Source organism: Rhinopithecus bieti, unplaced genomic scaffold (assembly GCF_001698545.2).
Source record: "Rhinopithecus bieti isolate Rb0 unplaced genomic scaffold, ASM169854v2 scaffold_21201, whole genome shotgun sequence".
Classification (NCBI taxonomy): Eukaryota; Metazoa; Chordata; class Mammalia; order Primates; family Cercopithecidae; genus Rhinopithecus; species Rhinopithecus bieti.
This window is the reverse complement of record NW_016810610.1, coordinates 1,783,598-1,806,971: the sequence shown is the minus strand read 5'-3', so window position 1 is coordinate 1,806,971 and position 23,374 is coordinate 1,783,598. Positions and strand designations below refer to the sequence as shown.

At 45.9% G+C, this 23,374-nt stretch overlaps 1 protein-coding gene across 2 annotated transcripts in view; it reads right to left on the bottom strand.

Moving 5' to 3' along the window:
- Nucleotides 1-23,374, bottom strand: part of NRAP (nebulin related anchoring protein) — a 76,443-nt gene that overhangs the window by 4,154 nt on the left and 48,915 nt on the right. For both annotated transcript variants that reach the window (XM_017892500.1, XM_017892501.1), the window contains 12 exons: nucleotides 23,099-23,203; nucleotides 22,224-22,331; nucleotides 21,568-21,681; nucleotides 19,573-19,770; nucleotides 17,798-17,902; nucleotides 15,467-15,565; nucleotides 13,255-13,359; nucleotides 12,839-12,946; nucleotides 11,682-11,993; nucleotides 5,351-5,455; nucleotides 4,429-4,527; nucleotides 2,655-2,759 (listed from right to left, as the gene is read on the bottom strand). In XM_017892500.1, coding sequence (XP_017747989.1) covers nucleotides 2,655-2,759; nucleotides 4,429-4,527; nucleotides 5,351-5,455; nucleotides 11,682-11,993; nucleotides 12,839-12,946; nucleotides 13,255-13,359; nucleotides 15,467-15,565; nucleotides 17,798-17,902; nucleotides 19,573-19,770; nucleotides 21,568-21,681; nucleotides 22,224-22,331; nucleotides 23,099-23,203 — 1,563 coding nt within the window. The remainder of the gene's footprint in view (nucleotides 1-2,654; nucleotides 2,760-4,428; nucleotides 4,528-5,350; nucleotides 5,456-11,681; nucleotides 11,994-12,838; nucleotides 12,947-13,254; nucleotides 13,360-15,466; nucleotides 15,566-17,797; nucleotides 17,903-19,572; nucleotides 19,771-21,567; nucleotides 21,682-22,223; nucleotides 22,332-23,098; nucleotides 23,204-23,374) is intronic.

Below are 23,374 nucleotides of genomic sequence, written 5' to 3'. Positions count from 1 at the left end.
TATCCTCTTAGTCCTCAGGTAGACCCACATCACCGATAGAGGCATCAAAATCTTCTGTGCCTTCATGTAGCTAATATTTTTTTTTTTTCAAGATAAGGGAATGGCTCTATAAAAGGAGGCATCTGGAGATCCCAGTGGAGGGCTGTTCTTTATTCAGCCACAGAGAAGGGAGACAGCAGGAGAGGCGCATCACCAACAGACGACAAAGTGACAGCCCCAGACCGTGTCGGTTGCTCACTCGTTCCACGAGCTACAGCAGGTCAGGGGGCCCTTAAGAACCGTCCTTTTGTCTCCTGGAAATGGAGGTCAAGGCTGGTGCTCTGTTCTACGGGAGATTGGGGGGATTAAGCAAAGGAGGAGTGGCAGATGAAAAGCAAAGTGGCCCACCCCATCCCACAACTGGGCCTGGAACTAGAGAGGACCACAAAGTGCTTGGGCCAAGCATGGCGGATCTCATCATTTCTCTGTACTGTAGATCATACCACCTTCACCTCCATCCTCGCCTCTGACTTCAACACTCGATGCCATTAACTCTGAGCCAAATGTCTACTGTGTTCTAGGCCCTGGAAATGCAGAACCATTCATTCCTGGGATAATCACCTAACTGATGAATCACAGAGCCAAAATGATTAGATTTATTGGCTCACCATTGAGTTTAGCAGTTAGGACTGAAAGACATGTAGGAATGTTCAGATTATGACAGACTGATGATCCTCTGTAGCATTCTGCTTTCTGTTTGGGTGGCCCCACAAAGGTTAGAGTAGCAAATAGAGTCAAAACTCTGATCACTCTCTCCAAGGGGCACACCATGCCTTCCTAATGAGAACTCCCACACCAGATCTGGGCTGGTTATTGATAGCAAACTTGATGCAACATCAAACTCCAATGTCACCCCACTTTGGTGTCCAATGCACCCCAGCTTCTGAGTCTCTGTAACTCAGGGTCAACTAGAAAGCATGGCCCAGATCGGGGGTCTCCCGAGTGTGTGGGCCCCCTTTCTCTGGGTGACTTCTCCCTGTGTACTATTTGCTTGGTTGTGATCACTTCCTCCCTGAGTTTTTTATTCTGTTGAGGTTTTTGCCTTGCCACTGGGAGTCTTTAGATTCCGTAGGCGCTTTGATTTGGAACCCTGGGCGTTCCTCTTCTTTATCACAGTGGGCACAGTTTTGTCCTCATCCTCACACATTAGAGTCATTTGATTTTTAGTTATTTCGGCTGCCTTACACATCTCAATGGCTTTCTTTGCCCAGGAAGGTCACTTTCCCTCCACATCTTCCTTACAGAGCACTTGATCCAATTGTGCGTATTCTACACGCCCCCGAAGAAGTGCTCTTTCAAAAGAGGTTCATGAGTTATCCATATCCGCATACCCTGGTGGCTAATTTCAGCTCCAGGACTCTGCAGACCGGTGTCCCTTGTGAGAGGGAAGATGCTTCTATCACCAGCCTGGGGTGACTCTCCTCCTGAAGCCGGGCCCCAAATGCACTGGCAGCTTTATCCCACTTTCTACAGCGATGGGTCTCCAATAGTTCCTCAAATGGAGGCCTTGCCTTCCCCCATCCTTGAAGCATTAATGAGATGGATGTTTTGTGCAGGCTCTGCTGAGGGGGAGGTCCTGCTTCCCCAGATGGAGGTCAGCCCACCAGAGCTGCTGTTCTAAAATTATCCCTTGCACATCCTTCAAAAGCATCAAATGGTCATAATAACTCATATTTACAAAGCACCATCGCATTCACTGCATGGGATCCCACAGGGCTTTACAAACGCAACAAACTAATACACACGCTAACTAGAAGGCGCCTCTTGCCAACCCCTGCGAGGCAGCCACCTCTGGGGTGAACGGTAGCAGCTGTTGATCTGCACGGAGCCCCAGGACACAATGGCCAGGCCAGGGAGGGAAGAATGGCCGGACTCTGGGAGGCCCCACGCTGCCCCAGGCCAACACACTCAGCCTGTGTTATTCTGATCTGACAGTGTCTTTTGATTCCGCCGTCTCTCTACCTGTTATCCAAGGATCATAGCTTTGCTGGCCAAGCGGCCGCCTATTCTATTACAACCAGGGGCTTCCAACCCCTGCTAACAACAAGCCTGGGTTTAGGAAACAGTAGCTTGGTTATGCACGCAAAGGGCACATGTCCAAGGGAAACGAAAGCGTTGGAGGCCACAGTCCCATGCACAAAGGAGCGAGCTGCATTCGGATGGGATGGGCTACCATTGCAGCATCTTTCCAAACTGCGGAGTGAGACAGAGCCACTCCATCTCCAGTGACACTACTCTGAATGGCTACAGAGAGGGGTCCAGGAAACAGGAAGAGCAGGTGTCTACACCCGCTAGGACCAGGGGACCACTCCCCTCATGGTTACCCAGCACATCACCGCGGTCTTTGGAGCCATGCCCAAGTCAGAATTTTAGAGCTGGAAAGAACCTCAGTTTAGCTCAGCCCCGTTACCATTTTGCAGATTAAAAAAAAAAAAAATGAAGACCACTGAGGAAAGTGACTGAAAGTCACGCAAACAGTTTCTCAGTTCAGTGTCCTTTCTGTTCCAAGTCCTCCCTCCTAGAACTTTAAAAAACAAAACAAAACAAGATCCACATTGGGTACAGATAATTTTACAAAAGTAGGCACACACTCCATGAACCACCAGTTCACTTACATCACTCAGATGCAGCGCATTGAGGCGGGCTCGGGTGAAATCGGGGTGGTCGGGGATCAGGGTGTATCTGTGCAGGGATTCTGCATCTCCGGATCTATACATGCGCTGTGGATAAGATGGGCTCATGGTAAATGGAGAACTGTGTGGGCTGAAACCACAGGGGAAAAGCAACTGACTCCTTTTCCTGCCCCTCCACCTGAGTGCCCACCGCATAGAACAGAACCCAGTCCTGCCCGTGGACAGTGTCCCTCCAGAACCCACAATTTGATGGAGGATGCCTTTATAGCCAGGGTCAGATGGGGCAGCTGGTTTTAAATAGACTGTTAAAAATCTTCATCAAGATCTGCTCCAAATGGGCCACAAACCAACACCACGATTGGCCATACCTGGGTGTTTTACACAATAGAAGATATGCAGATATTTCAGGGAATCTTTGCAATTGAGCATTGGACATGCTTTTTACTAGTAACAAGATACAGCCTCGGGCGGGCGTGGTGGCTCACGCCTATAATCCCAGCACTTTGAGAGGCTGAGGTGGGTGGATCATGAGGTCAGGAGTTTAAGATCAGCATGGCCAACATGGTGAAACCCCGTCTCTACTAAAAACTACAAAAATTAGCCGAGCGTGGTGGCAGGTGCCTGTGGTTCCGGCTATGCGGGAGGCTGAGGCAGAAGAATCGCTTGAATCCAGGAGGTGGAGGTTGCAGTGAGCCACGATCGTGTCACTGCACCTCAGCCTGGGTGACAGGGCGAGACTGTCTCAAAAAAAAAAAAAAGGTACAGTCTCAAATGCCTTTGTTGTTTAACATTAATGGTAATAATTATAATATGCATAGTTAGTCATTTCTCTTTGTTATAAAACATCTTAATATATGTTAAAGAAATTAGTATTTTCATAGCCCACCTGGATCACAGGAAGGCACAATTTTAAAACTCCAAGATTTATCTGGTTTTTATTTTTAAAGCAGTGATTTAAGAATTACAAACAATTTCAGGAAGTGTTTGAGTCTTATGTATTTTTAGAGGTGAAACTGTAATATTCTGATCAATTCCCAAATTTAACTCAGGCTTTACAAATATGAACCGGTCAGTACAGCAGTCGGGCTATCTGTGAAATGGAGCAGCTGTCACTTTGCATGTAGAACTGAATCCCTTAACAATTTCAGGGGAAAAACATTAACCTCCTATTCCTTGACATAAAGACAGGAATGAGGAAATAGGGCTAAATTATACAGAGAGTAAAAGCAGAAAGAAGCTTTAAATACAGCTGTTCTTTTTTTTTTCCCCCCCTAACTGGGTTATATTAATCTTTTAATTCCACTGCCATCTATCAACAAGCAACATGTATCTGATCGAGTGTTTGGCAAGGGATCATCAATAACACCAAGCATTATTATCATTGTGATTACAAATCAAACCATGACAAGGAGCACTTATTGAGAACTTACTGTGTTCCATGTACTTGCTAAAAGCTTTCTGTGCCTTTATTTAATCCTCATTTAATTCATTTAATCTTAGAAAATGGTTGCTATTATTATCCTCCCCGCAACCCCAACCTCCTTTAAATAAAGGAAACAAGGTTAGAAGGGATTCAGTAACTGGCCCAAGAACATCCAGGCAATAGAAAGGTTTGCACGCCCATCTGTTCAGATCATCCAGGTAGCAGAAAGGAAGTTTGCACCGCCATCTGTCCAGAGCCTGTGTTCTTAGACCTGGACCACTGAGCAGCAGTGCTACACTGCATGCCCAGGATGAATGACAAGAAAGGACCTACCTCATTGCAGTGTATATAGCTGTTCTTGGCATGAACCAGGTCTGGGGAGTCAACCACTGTGGTGAACTTGATACTGTCTGGTTTTTTACGGTACTTGGTCTATAAGAGAAAGACAAAGATTCTCATGAAACACAGTCAAACATCATGCATTTTTCAGAATGCAGCTTCACTCCACCTTCTCAGTACCTAACATGCCAATCATACTGTTGGAAAACAAGCCTCTCTTCTTGGCAGGTACCTAACAATCAAGAGTATAAAAAGATTCAGCTGCCTCTGTGATAAGGAACATTTTACAGGTATTTACTCTCTTGAAGAGAGAGGCAGCTGAATACTAGGTATTTAGTCTCTTGAAGAGAGAGGCAGCAAAATACTATGGCTCCCTACAATAAAGGAATTCAGTAAAGGGCAGTATTCAGCATCAATGTGGCCCTGCTTGGACCCTGTCCAAATACATTCTGTTATTAAGAAACTGAAGAAGGCAGTGTCACCTTCGAGGGAATTCCAGGGCAGGGATCCCCAGGCTGTTAGTATGGTAAGGAGTTCAGTTAATGTAACTATTCCTGGGCAAATTTTAACACTATCAGAAATCAGAAAACCTCTGAAAACAGAGTCAACTCGGTAGATGGGTGGCAAATTCCTCCTCCTCTCAATACAAAGAATGGGCCAGTTTAGATGACAATTGTACGTAATGTATTTACTGAGAACTTTCTAATACATCATGCCTTCAGTTCCTCAGCAGTGAATTCATTTGGAGGGAAATCTCACTCTGTCTTGGGATTTGGTTGCACCTGGCCCTCCAAAAATACTGGGAGTCTAGTGACCATAAGGCCCTTTGGGATCTCCACTCCATGAACAGATTCCTTCTTCAAAAGGAAATGCTAGCTTGCCCTTGTCGCTTGTGGTGGGGACAGGTTGATGGTACCTCGCTGATGAGTTCTCCAGCCTTCTTTGCACTCTCTATCTGTGGAGATCTCAGCGCCAGCCACCCTATGCCCTTCATGCTGACCAGGTCTGACTTGTAGCGCAACTGCAGGGAGAAAATCGTGGGCTTTATCAGGAGAGTGCCTAAGATGACCACAGCATTTCAAGAAGATCCTTGATTTGTAATAGCGTTTGTAATAATGCTTCATCACAACATTTTAACATCTTCACTGGGAGTACATTCTGCATGTCATCAAGTCAAACTGTTTGAATTTGTACATTCTACCAGGAATTAATTAATGCATCACATACGAGATACAAGAAGGTCCCACCAGTGAACTGGCAGGATTTAAAGCAGAGAGTAACCACCTATGTGGACGATCGCATAAAGAAAGAGCTGAGATATATGCTCATATCTAAGCACCAGCTGGGATTATTTTGTTTCATTCTGCCAGTGAGGCCATTACCCGCCTGCCTAAATAGAAACATTCTGCACACTGTTCAGGCTTTGAACTCTGGGTTCAACCTCCTATGACTGGGAGCAAATCACTTTAACCAAAATGTGACTCAGTTTCTCTCTGTGATACTCAAAGTTCATAACAACCCCTCTGTTCTCATAAAAACACCTGCTAGTACTCAGGGCTAAGAGCCACTCTTTAAGTTAGATTTTTGTTCTTGTGATAATGGTAGTGGGGGGGAAAGAAGTCAATTATAGCAGGACTTTAAAAATGGAAACAAACTTACATGCCACCAGCTAATAGTGAGTAAATCATTTTAACTTCTTCATGCCTCAGTTTACCACCTCCTCCTACTGTTACTCATTATGATTTGTTTACATTCCAAAAATGGGCTAAGCCTTATTTTCTTTCCTCATTTTAAGAGCTCAGAAGGTTAGGCTATGGCATCGGTCCTGGGAGGAAATAATAAATGGTGCTTTAAGACAGTAGGTCTGATGGGTAACCTTCCCAAATGTTGAATCTCATTACTATTCCTTGATCTGCCCACCATTGCCTACAATGAGACAGTCGCCTGAATGCTTCTCTTCTTCTCTTCTCTTCTCTTCTCTTTATAGAAATTAGGCATTTTTTAAAGGTGGAAAAAGCCTCTCTAAGAAAATCTAAAATTTGGATCTAAACGATGTTGATGGCATTTCTCTAATTTAGACATAAGCTCTGCTGTAACGCAAAATATCACTCCAGAAATCAGCCTCTCGGCCTTTTTCGTTCTCTTTCATTTCAGGATTCACAGCGCTCCTCACAGCTGGCCTCAAAGAGGGTCCGTTTCTGATCTACTGTCTGCTGGTTAATGCCCCTGTGCAAATTCGACTGTGCCTTCCAACTGGTGAAGGGAGACATCACTCAGGCTCAGGAGCAGGTTTCGAAACCCCATGTCAGTAAGATTGCTTTTTATACCACGATCTTTCAGTCTACACCGGCAAAGCTTTTGCCTTGCACTCTGATAAAGAACAGAGAAAATTGGATAAATTTCTAAGTTGGAGAGAATAATCCTACAGGGCCTCTTCACAGCCGGGCCTTGCTCCTTTCATAAACGAGATGAAGTGGGGAGCGCTCTTTCAACTTGCCTTTTGTTGAGCTGAACAGTACGATCCCAGGTAAGTCAGAAAGCAAGATGCAGGTTCCCCAAAGATCTGACTGTGCCTCCAACTCTCTTATAAATGGATTGTCTATTGATAGCTCAGCTCCCAGCCCAGCTTTGACTATTCACGCAGATCCTAAAAACAACACACCTGCCCCAGACTTCATGATAAAAGAGGGGGCAAGGGGAGGGGAGTCAAGAAGAATCTGCTACCCAAAGATGGTTTCGAAGAAGGAGTATAAGATAATGAGGGACCTTTCAAAGCTGCACAGCTGAATCTGGCTTCCCCAAATGGCAGCCTCACTTTTTTCCCCCTCTTACATATTAAGGTCTAGAAGCCTTCTTCTGATTCACACATGGGGTTACCCAGCACCCCCATTTTGGAGCACTGTGTTGCAAACGCTCAAGCTGTAGCTTTTAGTCCCCGAGTTCGAATGCAGAAGGAATGATGTAAACCACCACACCTGGCTAATGTTTTTTATTTTCTATTTTTTAGAGATAGAGTCTCCTTATGTTGCCCAAGCTGCTCTATAACTCCTGGACTCAAGCAATCTTCCTGTCTCAGCTTCCCAAATGTGGGATTACAGGTGTGTGCCACCATGCCCAGCCTAAGGAACAGTTATTCCCATTCACAGAAACATTTTGGTTGTCAAATGATTGTTCAGACTCTCAGTAGAGCCACCAGCTGCTGTACTGTGGGTAAGCCACACCAGTAGTGGTTAAGAGGACAGACACAGAGCACCTGGGTTCAGAATCCAGCCATCTGGGGAAGCCAAAGAGATTGAACCAGGAGTTAAGAGGCAAGAGCTGGAAGCCTCACTGTGCCTTGTCCTAGCTGTACAGTCTTGAGGAAGTCATTTTCCTACCAGCTGTGGCCTTGGGTAAGCTACTTAGATTATTAGTGCCTTATTGCCACATCCCGTAAAGAGGAGTCATACTGGTACCCACCTAGATATTAAATGAGATAGTTTACACAAAATGCTTACGCCCATGTCTAGCCCAGGGTAAGCGTTCCATACATTTTGGTTATTGCTGTTGTTATTTCTGAGGGAGAAACTGAGTCCCGAGAGCTTAAGGAGTCTACCTTAAGTCACACAGCTGTAAGCAGAGAGGTTGGGACTGTCTCCGTGACATTTCGTGCACGTGCCTTTCCGGACTCGCAGCAGCCTGGTCTGAGACCATGAAGGGAGCAGGCAACAGCAGACTTGAGAAGCACGGAAGAGGTGATGGAATCAGCACCTGCCTATGATGCACCTTGCCTGGACCAGGCATGCATCTCAGGTGAATTTCTGAGTCAAGCAAGACTGGGCCGGGCTGGTCCAAACTGGGCAAGACACGGGAATGAACCACAGCCATGAGGAGCTCAGCATCTCTGGGTCCCCTCTGACCCTACCCAAAGCTTTCTTTCTGACCTGGGGAGGGCAAGGTCAGGAGAAGCAGTTGAAGGCTGGGGCTGCTCCCTTGAGATAACACCTATTTAGCACTTGTTCCCTTTTCTGCGTAATAGAACCACGTGAAACTGGAGTTTTGATAATGGCTGCAATCAACCTGAAGCCTCAGAACCAGCTGAACATTTCCGGGACTCCTGTTCACAGCTTCTTCGAACCCAGACTCCCTTGTTAACCAATTTGCAGCTTGAAAACAATGCGTACAGCATAATATGGTCATTTAAAATGTAAGCAGTAACATCTTAGCATTTAAAAATGTAATACATACCCTGCCTTTAAAATGTCAGCATTTAAGATGGCCAACTACAATTTCATGGGAGGGATTCTCCTTTTTAGATTATGTTCTATCTACTTTCTTTTTTTAGTGTGAAAATGTCCTTTCTTTTCAGAAATAACAGTGATATAAATGGTAGCTTAAGGTAGCATTTGTCTTTTTCCTTCTTCCTCAGTTAGTAAAATAAAATTTGACATTATGTGGATCCCACCGTTTAAAAGAGCCATTTTTCCCATGAATCCCAAAGTCTAAGATCATGGATCAAATTGAACCTCTTTGCTTTTCTTTTACTTTCTTTTTTTCTTTCTTTTTATTTTTTTGAGACAGGGTCTCTGGTCTTCTGTCACTCAGGCTGAAGTGCAGTAGCACAATCATGGCTCATTGCAACCTCTGCCTCCTGGGCTCAAGCCATCTTCCCACTTCAGCCTCCCAAGTAGCTGGGACAACAGGTGTGCACCACCACACCCAGCTAATTTTTTGTAGAGACAGGGTTTCATCACGTTGCCTAGGCTGGTCTCGAACTTCTGAACTCAAGTAATTCACTTGCCCTGGCCTCTCAAAGTGCTGGAATTACAAGTGTGAGCCACCACACCCAGCCCCTCTTTGCTTTTCTGATGGAGAGATGGAGGCCTGGAAAGGGAAGTGACTGCTCATGGACACACAGTGACAGCTGGACTTCCCACACACATCCTCTGACTTCCAGCTCCACCTCTCATACCTCTCCCAGGTGGCCTCCTTACCTTCCTTGAGGGCCTGTTCTGTCCCAGAAGGCTTCTGTTCTCTCAAGAAATAGACCATTGACAAGAGGGTCCCTTGTTGGGCACCACAGAGTCATGCTATGAGCTGTTTTGGGGGCCCTCAGGATTGCTTAGCAAATGGAAGAACTTTGTAAGTGGAACTTGGGCTGGCACTTTAGTAACTAAATCCCCCATGTGGGACCCAGATGAATGCACCCTACTTTACACTCTGCTTGATAGTGAATGACATGATATTTCAGTTCCAGCAAACTGTAATTAATAATGCAATGATAATTAAATTCATGAAATCATTACTGCAATTAATAATAATTGATTATGTGTTTAGAATACCCCACTTATTGCTATCTACAATTAATCTAGCAGTAGTCATTGCCCTGAAGGCAACCAGAATTGATGGACTTAGCGTAAGGAACGTATTCAAACAGCTAATACTTATTCTAGTGCTTCTATGGATCAGGTGTCATGCTGTTTCACATAGACCAGTTCTCCACTGAGAACCAGATTCTCAATGGGGGATAACTTCTTCTCTCGGGGACATTTGTTTGGCAAGATTTAGAGGCATTTGTTGTCACACTGGGGGGTAGGGTGATATGAGCGCCTAGAGGATAAAGACCACAGATGTTACTGAATATCCTGAAACGCACAGGACAGGCCCCTAAAACAAACAATTAACCTGCAAAAATGTCAAAGGTGCAGACGTTGAGAAACCCCGACACAGATGGCTGGTTATGTTCTAAAATGAGAGCACCTTCTTCCTAGGGATGCTGTGGGCCTAGAGAGAGGATGTGAGGCACAGTGCCTGCCACACTGCAACGGAGTCCCATTGTCATTATTGTCATGTCCCATGCCATCATTACCATGTCTGCAGCTTGTAGAAGGCATGAACTTGTCCAAGGTCACCCAGCCAGTAGCGGGGGAGCTATGGTTGGAATCTCAGAAGTCTGACTCCAGAATCTTGCACCATGATGTGGGAGGGACCAGCGCTCTCTACCAGCCCACCTGGTGCCCCTGCTCAGGGAAGGACCTCCCTGGGGTAACCTCAGGGTCTATGCCCGTGCTGTGAGGGCATGACTCCCTGCTCTGAACTCCCCGCAAGAGAGCACGATGGTTAAGAATGGGTTCTGGAGCCCACTCTCCCTCAGCACTTCCCACATGACCTCATCCCTAAAACAGGAGTAACAGCTCTCCCCACGTCAGACTGCTTTTGCAAGTTTAAAAGCAAAGGCAAACAGTCAGTGAGAGTCGGCAGTGGTTACAGTCTTACCATATCATCCTTGCTCCGCAGAGCCCAGGCCCTGCTCAGACCCTGTGACTCCGTCCCCACTCACTTGGCTTCAAACACGCCAAGGCTGCTCCTTCACTTCAGCCTCAAACAGGCCAAGGCTGCTCCTACTCAAGTCCTTGGCCTTTGAACTTGCTATTCAGTTTGCCTGGAGTTCCCTATCCCCTTCTATCTTTTCCTTAAGGCTTTTGCTCAAATATCAGCTTTTCAATGAGAGCTACCCTAATGCCCTATTTTAAATGGCACATGCGTACACATGTCCACACACAAACACACACACGCCTCCTGCCCCACTTCCCTGCTCTGTATGTCTCCATATCATGTATAACCATTGACATATTACATATTTCATGCATTTACCATGGCCTATCTCACTCTAGCATGACAGGAGTTTCATGAGCACAGGAATGTTTTGACTCTTTTGCTAACTGCTGCACTCTCAGGGCTTAGAATGGTGGCTGGTATACAGAATGTGCTCAATAAAGATTTTTTTTTTTCTGAGATGAAGTCTTGCTCTGTCACCCAGGCTGGAGTGCAGTGGCACGATCTCGGCTCACAGCAACCTCTGCCTCCCAGGTTCAAGTGATTCTCCTGCCTCAGCCTCCCAAGTAGCTGGGATTACAGGCTCATGCCACCATGCCTGGCTAATTTTTGTATTTTTAATAGAGATAGGGTTTCACCATGTTGATCAGGCTAGTCTCGAACTCCTGACCTCATGATCCACCTGGCTCGGCCTCCCAAAGTGTTGGGATTACAGGCATGAGCCACCGTGCCTGGCCCTCAATAAAGAGTTGTTGAATGAGTCAACAAATGATTCCAACCTAAATGACATAGACCCAGCAAATCGTTGTTTGGGGAAGGCAGACAGGGGCAGGAGAACCCAAAAGTCTAAGGAAGAAGCAAAGATTGACACCCAGGTTTGGTGGAAGGAGAAAGGCCAGGGGCTGGTTTGCATTTCACAAGGCCACCCCTACCTCACTCTGCAGGGCGTGGGCTTTCTTGGCCCAGGCCATCTTCAGGTCCTCGGGCAGTGCTGTGAACTCGTGACACCAGGTCCTGTAGTCGTGGTTGCTGGCCAGAGCCTGGGCCTTCCTGGCGTGGACCAGGTGCACCATGTCCATGGGCAGATGGAACTGGGCTTGGCTGCTGGTCGCCCCCCTCCTGTACTGAAGCTCGCTCTGCAGCTGGCCCATGCGCTGGCAGTGCTGGATTCGGGGGTCGTCACTTACACTCTGGGGCCCTATGAGTTTCCCTCGCTCCTTCACAAAGTCATGTCTGTAGAGAAACTGCAAGAAAGGGCCGGCCGGTCAAATTCTATCTGTGCATTTTCATTGCAGACTCTAGAAAAATCACTTGTTCTTACACTAGGAGGTGATGATTATAAGAAAAACCACAGTGGGGTTGGCCTGAGAGCGTGCCTTCCTCCCTGGGGGATGGACAATTAAAACATCGCTCCATTCTTCCTATCTAATTAAAATCAGATCCTCAGAACCAAAGGAAGGGCTTCACTCCCCTTACATGTCCTATGGCCAAAAGGAATTTATCAAAAAGGGTGAAAGAGAAACTTGTGCTTTATCCATTTGCACTTGGCAAAACATTAAACCCAAAAGACAGGATCCATTTATTTGAAGTCCACATTTTTCTATGATTTGTTTGTGGGAAAGAGAAAGTCACCTTCATGTCCCAAAGCTATGGATGTTATCAACAGAGTGGCTGAAACACAGCCATCAAATCCTAACACCAATGCGTGAAACTACAGAGAGCCAAGAGGGAGATGTGTTCCGGCTGTATTGCAATTTCTATCGAGAGTTCTCGTTCTAAATCTGGGTGGAGTTAGAAGATAGGCAGTTCGTGCATTACAAGGGGATCATAGCCTAGACGTTGCAATTAGAAATAAATCATCATATCCTTCCTGCTAGAGACCTTTGCCTGAATTTAGCTTCTGATTAACGGAGCCTTTCTTTTCCCCCTCAGTCAAAGAATCTCATTCATAACTAATATATTCTGCAGGTGACATCCTGTCTCGCATGGTTATAGATTTGCTTTAATTCAGGAAAATCAGCCGTAGACATTGTTTTACACGAAGTTAACAGAAATTAGGCAAGATGGAAGGTCATATCATTCAACTCACATCACTGGCTATATCTCCAGAGGCCCGGGCAGCCTGGAAGGGGAGTGCTTCTATTGTCAGCTTGTAGCCTTGAGCACGAAGATTATGCCAAGACTCTTTGTATTTTGCCTAAAGTGGGAACACATGTAAATCTTTTTTAAAAAATTACATGAATCAATGAGCAAAGGTCACCCCTTTCATTTATAGCACGGTGTTCCAGAATCTATTTCTGTTTTGTGCAGCAAATCTCATTAGTACACACCCTGGGTACACTCACGGACTCACATTTGTGAGAAGGTATATTTAACATGGGCATCTAAGCTACACATTTTAAAAAGCTTCTGTGAAGGCCAGAAAGGTCAGTGTTGGGTCACTTTACAGATGTAGACATACATGACTTTGGAGCATGCTTGAACTTAAGCAACAAAATGGCTTACGTCACTCAGGTTGGCTGCATTCGTTTTTGCTCGGATGAACTCGGGCAGACCCAGGGTCATTGTATACTGGTGTCTTGCATCCTCTCCAGCTGCTTTATACAGGCGCTGGGCAATAATAATAATAATAATAACAACAACAACAATAATAATGCAAGAGATAAGTGCTGTGCATTTCTGCAGTGCTGGAAGTCCTTCAATGGCAGTTGAGGAAACACAATAGCAAAAAAACATTCACTGTGTCATGGATACATCTCCAGTCTTGGGGAAGATGTTTATTTCAATAAAGACAATCTTTCATGAGTCAAGTCGAGTGATGTAAAAGGAATATGTAAGGAATGGCAATGTGCTTTGCTGAATAATAGGCCAATGAAAGAAAAATAAATTTAAGAATACTCCCGAGGTTCTTTATATTGTAGACTTTGTCCTTGAGGACATAACATAAAGGTCATACAAAGACCTGGGAAATTTAGGAGAAGGGAGGTGGAAGGGACGTCTCCAAACCCTTGCATATACCCTTTACTAAAGCCCCAGGATCCTTTCCGCTGGTGAATCACACCAATGCTGCTCTGGATGGCCTCATCTTGTACAAAAACATCCATTCTTGTGATTAGAAATGGGTCTATGAGCCAGGCATGGTGTCTGATGCCTATAATCTCAGTACTTTGGGTGGCTGAGGCTGGTGGATCATGAGGTCAGGAGTTCAAGACCAGCCTGGCCAACATGGTGAAACCTTGTCTCTACTAAAAATACAAAACTTAGGGCCAGGCGCAGTGGCTCATGCCTGTAATCCCAGCACTTTGGGAGACCGAGGTGGACGGATCACCTGAGTTCGGGAGTTTGAGACCAGCCTGACCAAGATGGAGAAACCCCATCTGTACTAAAACACAAAATTAGCTTGACGTGGTGGCAGACATCTGTAATCCCAGCTACTTGGGAGTCTGAGGCAGGAAAATTGCTTGAACCCAAGAGGCAGAGGTTCCAGTGAGCCGAGATCGCGCCACTGCACTCCAACCTGGGCGACAGAGCGAGACTCTGTCTCAAACAAACAAACAAACAAACAAAAATTAGCCAGGCATGGTGGCAGAAGCCTGTAATCCCAGCTACTCAGGAGGCTGAGGCAGGAAAATCGCTTGAACCCGGAAGGCAGAGGTTGCAGCAAGCCGAGATACCACCACTGCACTCCATCCTGGGTGAAAGAGCGAAACTCCGTCTCAAAAAAAAAAGAAAAGTAAAAGAAATCAGTCTATGGTTGCCGAGTTTGCTAAGGTCAGAGGCCAGGAGAGAAGGCATTGTTATCCCACAGCACAAAGCTCATAAAGTAGGCAGAAAAGATTAAATAGGAATTTAAAAGGGATACTACCACTCTAAAAGATCATGAATTCCATCCCTTATCCCAAGCTGCCATTTCTTACTTTTCAGCTGGAGTAAGTAGGAACTAATAGTGTAAATAACCAAATCTCAGCTGACTTCTAGAAGTTAGAGTCAGAAGGAGAATCTTAAAAACTAAAGATAGAGTCAGAAGGAGAATCCTAAAACCTAAAGGTGGTTCAAAATGTAATTCTCTGCCAAGCTCACCTATTTCGAACCTGTAAGAGAGCCACTACGAATAAGTAGAATCAATGAGGCTGGAATGATAATTTTACGGAATGAGATTCCTTCCTTTGCACCTACCCTCTGCTGGATACATGAAAGTGTAAATTGGGTAAATGGTGAGTGAGAAGAGGAGAAGGTAGAGAATTGAGAAGCCTGACAAACATCTTACAATATAACTGTCCTTGGATAACCACAAATCCTCCCACATCAGATTGACAATGTAAAATTGGTTAACCAATATTTGCCTAGACAGAACAAATGAATTATAGACCAGTACTTCTCAGACCTTCATGTGCCAAAGAATCATCTTATGATCCTGTCAAATGACCATGTGGAGTCAGTAGATCTGAGGTTGTGCCTTGCCAGTATGCTCCCAGGCAATGCTAATGTAGCTGGTCTGGGATTGCACTTGGAAAGTGAGACTACAGATGATCCCAGATTCCCAACTGGGCTTTCATTTCCTCTGGAAAATGTTTAGGCTCCATATAATGACATTCTTTTCTTTCCAAACCTCAACATAAACACCCATGCTCTTTCTCACCCCACACACATTCACATGTGTTTTTAACAATCTAGCAGTTTTTTAAAAGACCATTCCAAAGCCATCGGGAGATTTTACCTCATTCGTTATCTGGTTGCTGAACTTCGCATGAAGGAGGTTGGGAGTGTCTGTCACAGCTGTGTACTTGAATGAGTGGGGATGCTGCCGATATTTACTCTGAATTCACACACAAGAAAGGAAGAAGAAGACTCCGTAAGGGATAAAAACCAGAAGCAGAACCAGTTCTTTAAGTATTAGCCATAAAGCCTCATTTTGCAAAGGTTGCAAGTCTATCACTCCAGAATCCAGGTTGTCACCTGCCTTTGTGACCGCAAAACTCACTGGGATGAGGAAGCAGAGAGGAGGACAGGATGGACTGAATCGGACCCTTCTAAATGGGAAAGGGAGATTTAATCCTTTGCCATGAATGTGAACCTGACTATTTAAATTTGTGGTTTGTTCCAGATCTTTGCTGGACAGAGACCCAGTGCTCCTCCGCCTTGATGGCATACCACAAACTGCAGCTTAAAAAAAACAGACATGCCGGGTGTAGCGGCTCATGCCTGTAATCCCAGCACTTTAGGAGGCCAAGGCGGTAGGATCCCCTAAGGTCAGGAGTTCGAGACCATCTTGGCCAACATGGCGAAACCCTGTCTCTACTAAAAAATACAAAAGTTAGCTGGGCATGGTGGTGCACATCTGTAATTCCAGTTCCTTGGGAGGCTGAGGCATGAGAATTACTTGAACCTGGGAGGCGGAGGTTTCAGTGGGCTGAGATCGCACCATTGTACTCCAGCCTGGGTGATAAGAGTGAGGCTGTCTTTAAATTAATTAATTAATTAATTAATTAATTAACTAAAATAAATAAATAAATAAATAAAATTTAAAAATAGATGTGCCTACACCCCACCCTGAGAGACTGGGATTCAGTAAATTAGTCAGTGGGGCCCAGGTCTCCTCATTTCTTAAGGTTTTTAAGGTTCTGATGCACCATGAGGTACAGAGACCACTTGCTTTAGAGATTTCACTGGAAAAGCAAAGCATGAGGTTAAATCTAAACTTCCCTAGTATGCAAAACATAAGCTTATCTGAGCACTCAGGCTGACTGCCAAACACCTTTTACTTCCAGTACCGTCCATTATCCCCTCTTGTCCCTGCATCTACCATGAATAAAAGTCCCGTCACCCTCCCAGGGGTGAGCAAGATTCCCCAGGAAATCAGAAAGCTTAGAATTCTAAGACTTCTGTATTTTTAACAAGAAATTATCACCATTTCAAGCTTATAGTAGCCATTTCATATACAGCTGCCAGAAAAGCATACTGCTTAGATTAGTGCTAATCCTCACAAAAATTAAAAGAGAGGGGTCTGAGTATACCCATTAGACTAATTAAGAAGTGGAGGCTCAGAGAGGAGTAGGTCACTGGCTTGAGGTCACACAGCAAATCAGTGCTGGCCTGGAATGTCAATCTCCCTCTGTTGGTCTTCAAAGCCTGCTTTGTTTGCACTGTACCACAGGGCCACTCTTCAAAGGGACACAGGGAAAGAATATCTCGTGGGCCAGTGAATAATCCTTATATGTTAATAGAGGAACCGACTCCATATCCTCAAAGCTGTCTTAAATGGCATGCAGTCTGAAGGGAGAATCCAGTAAGAAAAAAAAAAAAAAGGCCAGCCCAGGGGTTAGGCAGTGAGTCACTGCTGCTAAAAGTTTAACATCCAACTGGCTTTAGTGGTAAGAAATAAACTGATTGGCTGGGCGCAGTGACTTACGCCTGTAATCCCAAAACTTTGGGAGGCCACATTGGGCGGATCACTTGAGGTCTGGAGTTCGAGACCAGCCTGGCTAACATGGTGAAACCCCGTCTATACTAAAAATATAAAAATTAGCCAGGCATGGTGGCACTCACCTGTAATCTCAGCTACCAAGGAGGCTGAGGCAGGAGAATCGCTTGAACCCAGGAGACGGAGGTTGCAGTGAGCTGAGATCATGCCACTGTACTCCAGCCTGGGTGACAGAGCGAGACTCCATCTCAAAGAAAGAGAAAGAAAGAAAGAAAGAAAGAAAGAAAGAAAGAAAAAAAAGAAAGAGAAATAAAAAAAAAAAGAAAAGAAAGAGAGAGAGAGAAAAAGAGAGAGAGAGAAAGAAAGAAAGAAAGAGAGAGAGAGAGAGAGAGAGAGAGAGAGAGAGAGAGAGAGAGAAAGAGAGAGAGAGAAAGAAAGAAAGAAAGAAAGAAAGAAAGAAAGAGAGAGAGAGAGAGAGAGAGAGAGAAGGAAGGAAGGAAGGAAGGAAGGAAGGAAGGAAGGAAGGAAGGAAGGAAGGAAGGAAGGAAGGAAGGAAGGAAGGAAAGACTGATTGTCCTCTGCTGTGGAAATATGCCCTGGACACTCAACACCAGCATCCACAGTTACCTCACTGATGAGTTCCGATGCTTTCTTCCTCCCTTCAATCTCTAACGTGCCTGGAATGACACAGGCAACGCCTCGCATAAAGTTCAGGTCCGACCGGTACAAATTCTAGAAGGAGTAATAAATACAAAGAATCAGAAAAGCCAAGCTCTCAGAACAAGGAAGCAAAGCAAAACCAGAGGTCTCAGGACACAGCATCTGACAGTGTCATAATTAGAACTCAAGGTTGAACCCATCCCTCCGGATACATTAAACTCAGCCAACACACAAACGCTTCTTGGTAAATGCTCACTGGGGGGAAGCAATGTAGGTCAGAAGAAAATAATTCTGCTGTCACTTGTCTCAGTGTAGCTGTTCCAGGGAAGCAAGACAGATTTTTATTTTAATGTGGGCTATCAAAAAATAAACACTGAAGTGGATTGTGGTTAGAAAGTCAGTTGTCTTGGGGCAAATGTGGAAATGGTCTAACAGGTCTTCTAAAACAAAATCCAGCAGCAGTGGGTGGCATTAATTAATTATGGGTTAAGAAAGAACTAATAAATAAATCCAAAAGAATCTGGCAAAGGCCTGCCTGAGTTCCTGTGGGTGGGGGCCAGTGTGTGTACCTGAGTGATTTGGGCTGACAGTTTAAAGAGTCCCCAAATTCACTCCCCTTCAGCCAGTGAAGTGCCCCCTGGGCGTGCTGCCTTCCAATCGCTATCACAACCAGAGGCTGGGCAAGCGGGGGCTCCGCTCAAGTGACAAACGGGCCCCCGAGATAAGCGTGGCAGCTCCCTTGTTCCTACAGCTGCTCTGAGTTTCCTGACAGTTTATGTCATTCAGTAAATGCTGTACACAGGCGTAAAATCCAAACAGACGACAGACACCCAGATCTGAGTGCCGCTCAGATCGCAGGCACTGCCAAACCAGGAAAGAGATTTTGTGCGGAGTTTTCCTTTCCTAAGCAGGCCCATTACCTGCAAATTTCATAGCATGGAAACCTAGCAAACTGGGAAATAAGGTAACTAGAGAACAGGATGTGGATGCCGGTTGGGAAGAACACTCTGCCTCTCCTTGGGAGTGAGGAAGTCTCCAATGCCTCCTGACCCTCCTGGGCCTGTCTGCTTCAGAAATCGGGCATCAGGAGTGAGAAATGCACATCAGAGGAGTACAAAGACTCCTCAAAGGAACCCAGCCAGGGTCTCCAGGGCCCTGATTTCCCTCTCCCCTCCCTGAAGTGCATCAGTCCTGACAGGTTCTGAGCAGCCTCTCCCAACAGATCTTAGCCCTCCTCAGAAGGCGGGTGGCACAGGAATGCATGAAGCACCAAGAGGAATCCTTCCTGCGACTTGAGGCCAGAGGCAATATCATTGGCAAATCTTAAACATGCACAACCATGAACCTTGAGGGCATCTTTGTCATTCGAACCTCAAGTTCAAATCCCAGCACTCCCTTTCTCACTATAGCTGTGTGATCTTGGGCAAGATATTTAACTTCTCTGCATTTCACTGTAATTTCTCTGTAAAATAAGGATAAACTAATGATATGGGCTGACTGTGAGATAATCCATAAAACAATGCTTAGAGTGCAGCAAAAAATAATAAATGGTGGTTATGATTAGATTTGCGTAACTGTGCTTAAGGGCTGTGCAGGAACTCTCAGACTGGGTTTCAAAATAAGACTTGAGTTTAGGATTTCTCATTTCTAGAGATTTCACTGAGCCAACAGGAGCTTGGAGGTCACTGCCTCGAGGGCCTGAGAGAAGAAGGGCCCCCGAGAAAGAGGCCAGGTCTCCTTACCTCGCTCTGCAATTTGTGAGCTTTCTTGGCACAACTCAGCCTCAGGTCTTCTGCCAAGGAAGTGTACTGGGGCAGTGGACGTTTGTAGTCCTGGTCGCTGGCCAGGGTCTGAGCCTTCTTGGCATGCACCAGGGCAGCCATGTCCAACGGCAGATGGAACTGCGCCTTTGAGTGTTCAAAACCTTTCTTGTAATTCACCTAGAGGGGTAGACAGAGCAACAGCGGCTATTTCAAAGCCACTATTTGCAACGGGACCATCAGGGAGGGCAACTGCAATGCAATTGTCCAGAGGTAAGCCCAGGGGAAGTTCTTGGCAGGGGCAATGCTCCTTTCTTGCAGAGACTGGCCTAATAAGCAGGACTTGTCTCTAGGCCCTGACACTTACTACCCCCAGCTCCTGGAGGTCATTGATCTGGATGAAGACGGCCCATGATTCCCTCATTTGGGGAACATACAAAAGTTCAAGTAACAGTAAATAATGTCAGTGATTTCCTTGCTCAAATTTTAGATCTTTCTATTTTTCAGAGGCAAGAAGATGCATCGCTCCCTGCCCCCCATATTTTTTCCCATCACCCACTCAAGTTCAGGCATGAGGGATTCTCCTCTCACACTAGCTAAGGAAGAGCTTCTTCAAAGCATTCAGTGATTTTCCTCATCAACATGCGAGCCAGGAACAGTGGGGAGATGCTTGGAGAGTCAGTCCTCAGGGATAGGCATTCCCAAAAACCCAACACACATTCTGGGAGAGGGAGGGGAAGACCCATTCCAAACCATAAGTTCCACTATAGTCCTTGGAGGAGCTGTGTTTCAAGGTCTGGGAAACTCACTCTGGAAATAATCAGATGCAGAATCACCATCTCTTCCTCATCCTCCTTTGTCCTTCCATTGTCTTTCATTGCTCTGGCCACCCCTCCCTGACCTCCTACCCCCACTTCCATTCATTCTGTCCTCACTCCTAGCATAATGCCAAGGACAATTCATATCCAACCTCATATTCTTAGGTCAGCAACTCAGGATGGAAAGGAAAAAAAAAGTTATGAATGGGGAAACTGAGGCAGAATACAAAATGGCAGAGAACATGTGAAGTTGTGGAAAGACCATGAGAGGTAGAGCTGGCTCCACGGCTTGGCTCTGCCCCTATCTAGCTGACCTTGGACAAGAGACTGAATCACTCAGAGTGTCTACTTCCCTATGAGAAAATAAGGAAGAATAACAAGATGGAGTTCCTAGAGATAGTCTGACAGTTAACTGAGACACTGTATATAAAAGCACTTAGCCCTCTGTAACATGCTGGATACAGATTTCATCACCAATGTTAGCCAACTCACATATGTGCAAGGAGACAGCGCCTACCACACATTTGCCAGTCTCCAGAGGGTCATAACCAACAATGATAGGGTCATTGCAAACTCAGACACCTACAGGGGACAGGCAGGTAGCATAAAGGAGTAAAGCAGGAAGTGAAGAGGAGGGTGGCTGCCTGGCCTACTGCACGGATTCCTTCTAAATGGAGCTGTTGGTCAGGAAGCCACTTTAACCAACTGTAGCCTTAAGGAATCCAGGTCCAGCTTCTGGCCAGAGGCCTAACACTTTTATATAAAATTTTCCATTTTTAAAAATTTGCAATTAATCCACTCTGCAGACCAAACGAAACACCCCTGGAGGCCAAACCCAGCCCAGGGTCAAATCCAGACAAGTGGCCAGTGACCACTAGTCAAAATCATAGAATGCCCAGCCCAGAAGGGAACTAAGGGGTCAACCAGTCCGGCACCTCATTTTTACAGAGGAGGAAGCTGTAGCCTGGAGGGACAAGTGATTTAACAATGTCACATAGCAAGTTAGTAACAGAACCAATACCCACGTCCAGAAGGGCAAATGAGGTTAGGTTGCTGTGCAGTGAGCATTGTCAGGTGGGGGAAACGAGGTTAGGTTGCTGTGCAGTGAGCATTGTCAGGTGGGGGGCCCACAGCCACTGATGCCTCTCCCCCCACTTACATCACTCTGCAGTGAGGTCGCATACACTGAATGTGCAAGGCTGATATCATCTTCCAAGCTCCGGGAACCAAGCATCTGTCCTTTCATTTTCTCAAATGCCTCTTTGTATTTGTACTAAAGGGAAAGAGAGCGGGAGAGAGGAACAGCTCAGGGATAAGGGACACAGAATGGAAGAGGTGGGCATTGGGTGAAATGTTTTGTTCTTTTGACAGTAACTGGGTGAGTTAAAAGAAAATGCGCGAGAGTCGTCAAAAGGGCTATTCTTTCATATGCAAGACTCCCAATGACTAAAGGGCTCGGCTGTGAAATGGCAGGACACATTAGCACGTGGGCGGCCCCGCGCTGGAGGAAGGTGGGTGCATTGTTAGCCATCTCTTCACGTGGACTCTCTTTATGAACACGTTGGTGAAGGGTGCATTTCATCTGCCCAGGGTCTATGTTTACAGTCCAGCATTTGGCTTTGTATCCCAGGCTGGGGAAGTTTTTGTTGCAAGATATGTTCTTTCTCATTGGTCATTCCCTGATTGCCCTGACACAGTCAGTTCAGAGAGGACAGGGAATTATCCACAGGCAAAAGAAGGCAGGGGTTAGGGGCAAAAGGAGTGAAAACCGGTTGGTGTTGAACATTGTCACAGGAACGGGGTGAATGCTCTTACATCACTTATGATTTCACCAGAAGCCTTTGCTGCTTGGAATGGAAGGGCATCCAACCTCAGTTTATAGCCACCGTCTCGAAGTTTGCTCCAGGATTCCTTATAACGTGTCTGTCGGGAAGATGTGCACAAGGAAAGACCTTTAAGCGACCTGGTGGTTTCCTAAACTCTGGCTTACCAAACTGGGAATCTGGTTCGTGGTGGGTCCCCTCCCTCCCTGGCCAGTTGGAATTAGAGATCATGGTGGCTTAGCTAAACCCACATGAGTTGAATCCTGCCTCATGCCCACCATTGGAGGTGGACAGGGGATGCGGTTGAGGGGGGACAGGTTGAGGCATAGAGGGGAGGGGAAGCAAAGGCTTTAGAGTCAAACAGACACAGATTTTTCTAAGCAGCAATTTGATTGGAAGAAGGAGGCACGAGATTGCATATGCGTAGTGCTTTATGTCAGATAAAGAAAAGTCAGACGTCTCTATCAAAGAACAGAAATGGTGGGCAGGGGAGCCGACAGATTTTGGAGAGGAGGAGTTAAGCCCCAAGTCTTCCCTTGGTATAGCCATTGGATATACTCAGCTATATTCTGATGTTCCCACTTTCCAGCTCCTCCAAACCAATGCTCTTTGAACTAGGCAGAGAATTTTCCCAGATCATTCTTTCAAATGAGCAGGACTCTTCTGCAGGACCAGCTATGTAGTGTGCAGGGCCCAATGCAGATGAAAATATGGAGTCCCTTGTTCAAAAATATCACATATTTCAAGGTGGTGATGGCAGAACATGAAACTAGCTCGGAGGCTTCTGAGCACAGGGCATTGTGTGCCTGCCCATGACTAGCCTTGCTCTCCCGTCATTAAAACCCGTGCCTCTTGGGTCAGACTCACCTCACTGATATTCATGGCATTCAGCTTGGCCAGCAGGACTTCAGGGAGGTCAGCAGTTGGCGTGTAATGATGCTTTATGTTTTCTCCTTGTTCCCTGTATAATCTCTGTGGATGGAGGGAGGTTTTGCATGAAACCTAGAGCCCATTCCACGCAGCCACAAGCCAGGTGACGCTCCAAGAGACCAAGCTGCAGTAGCTGCCACCTCCTCATAAAGACATGATCTCGGGCACCCTGCCTCCACCCAGATTTTACAGTTAGCATGGTGGCATGCATGT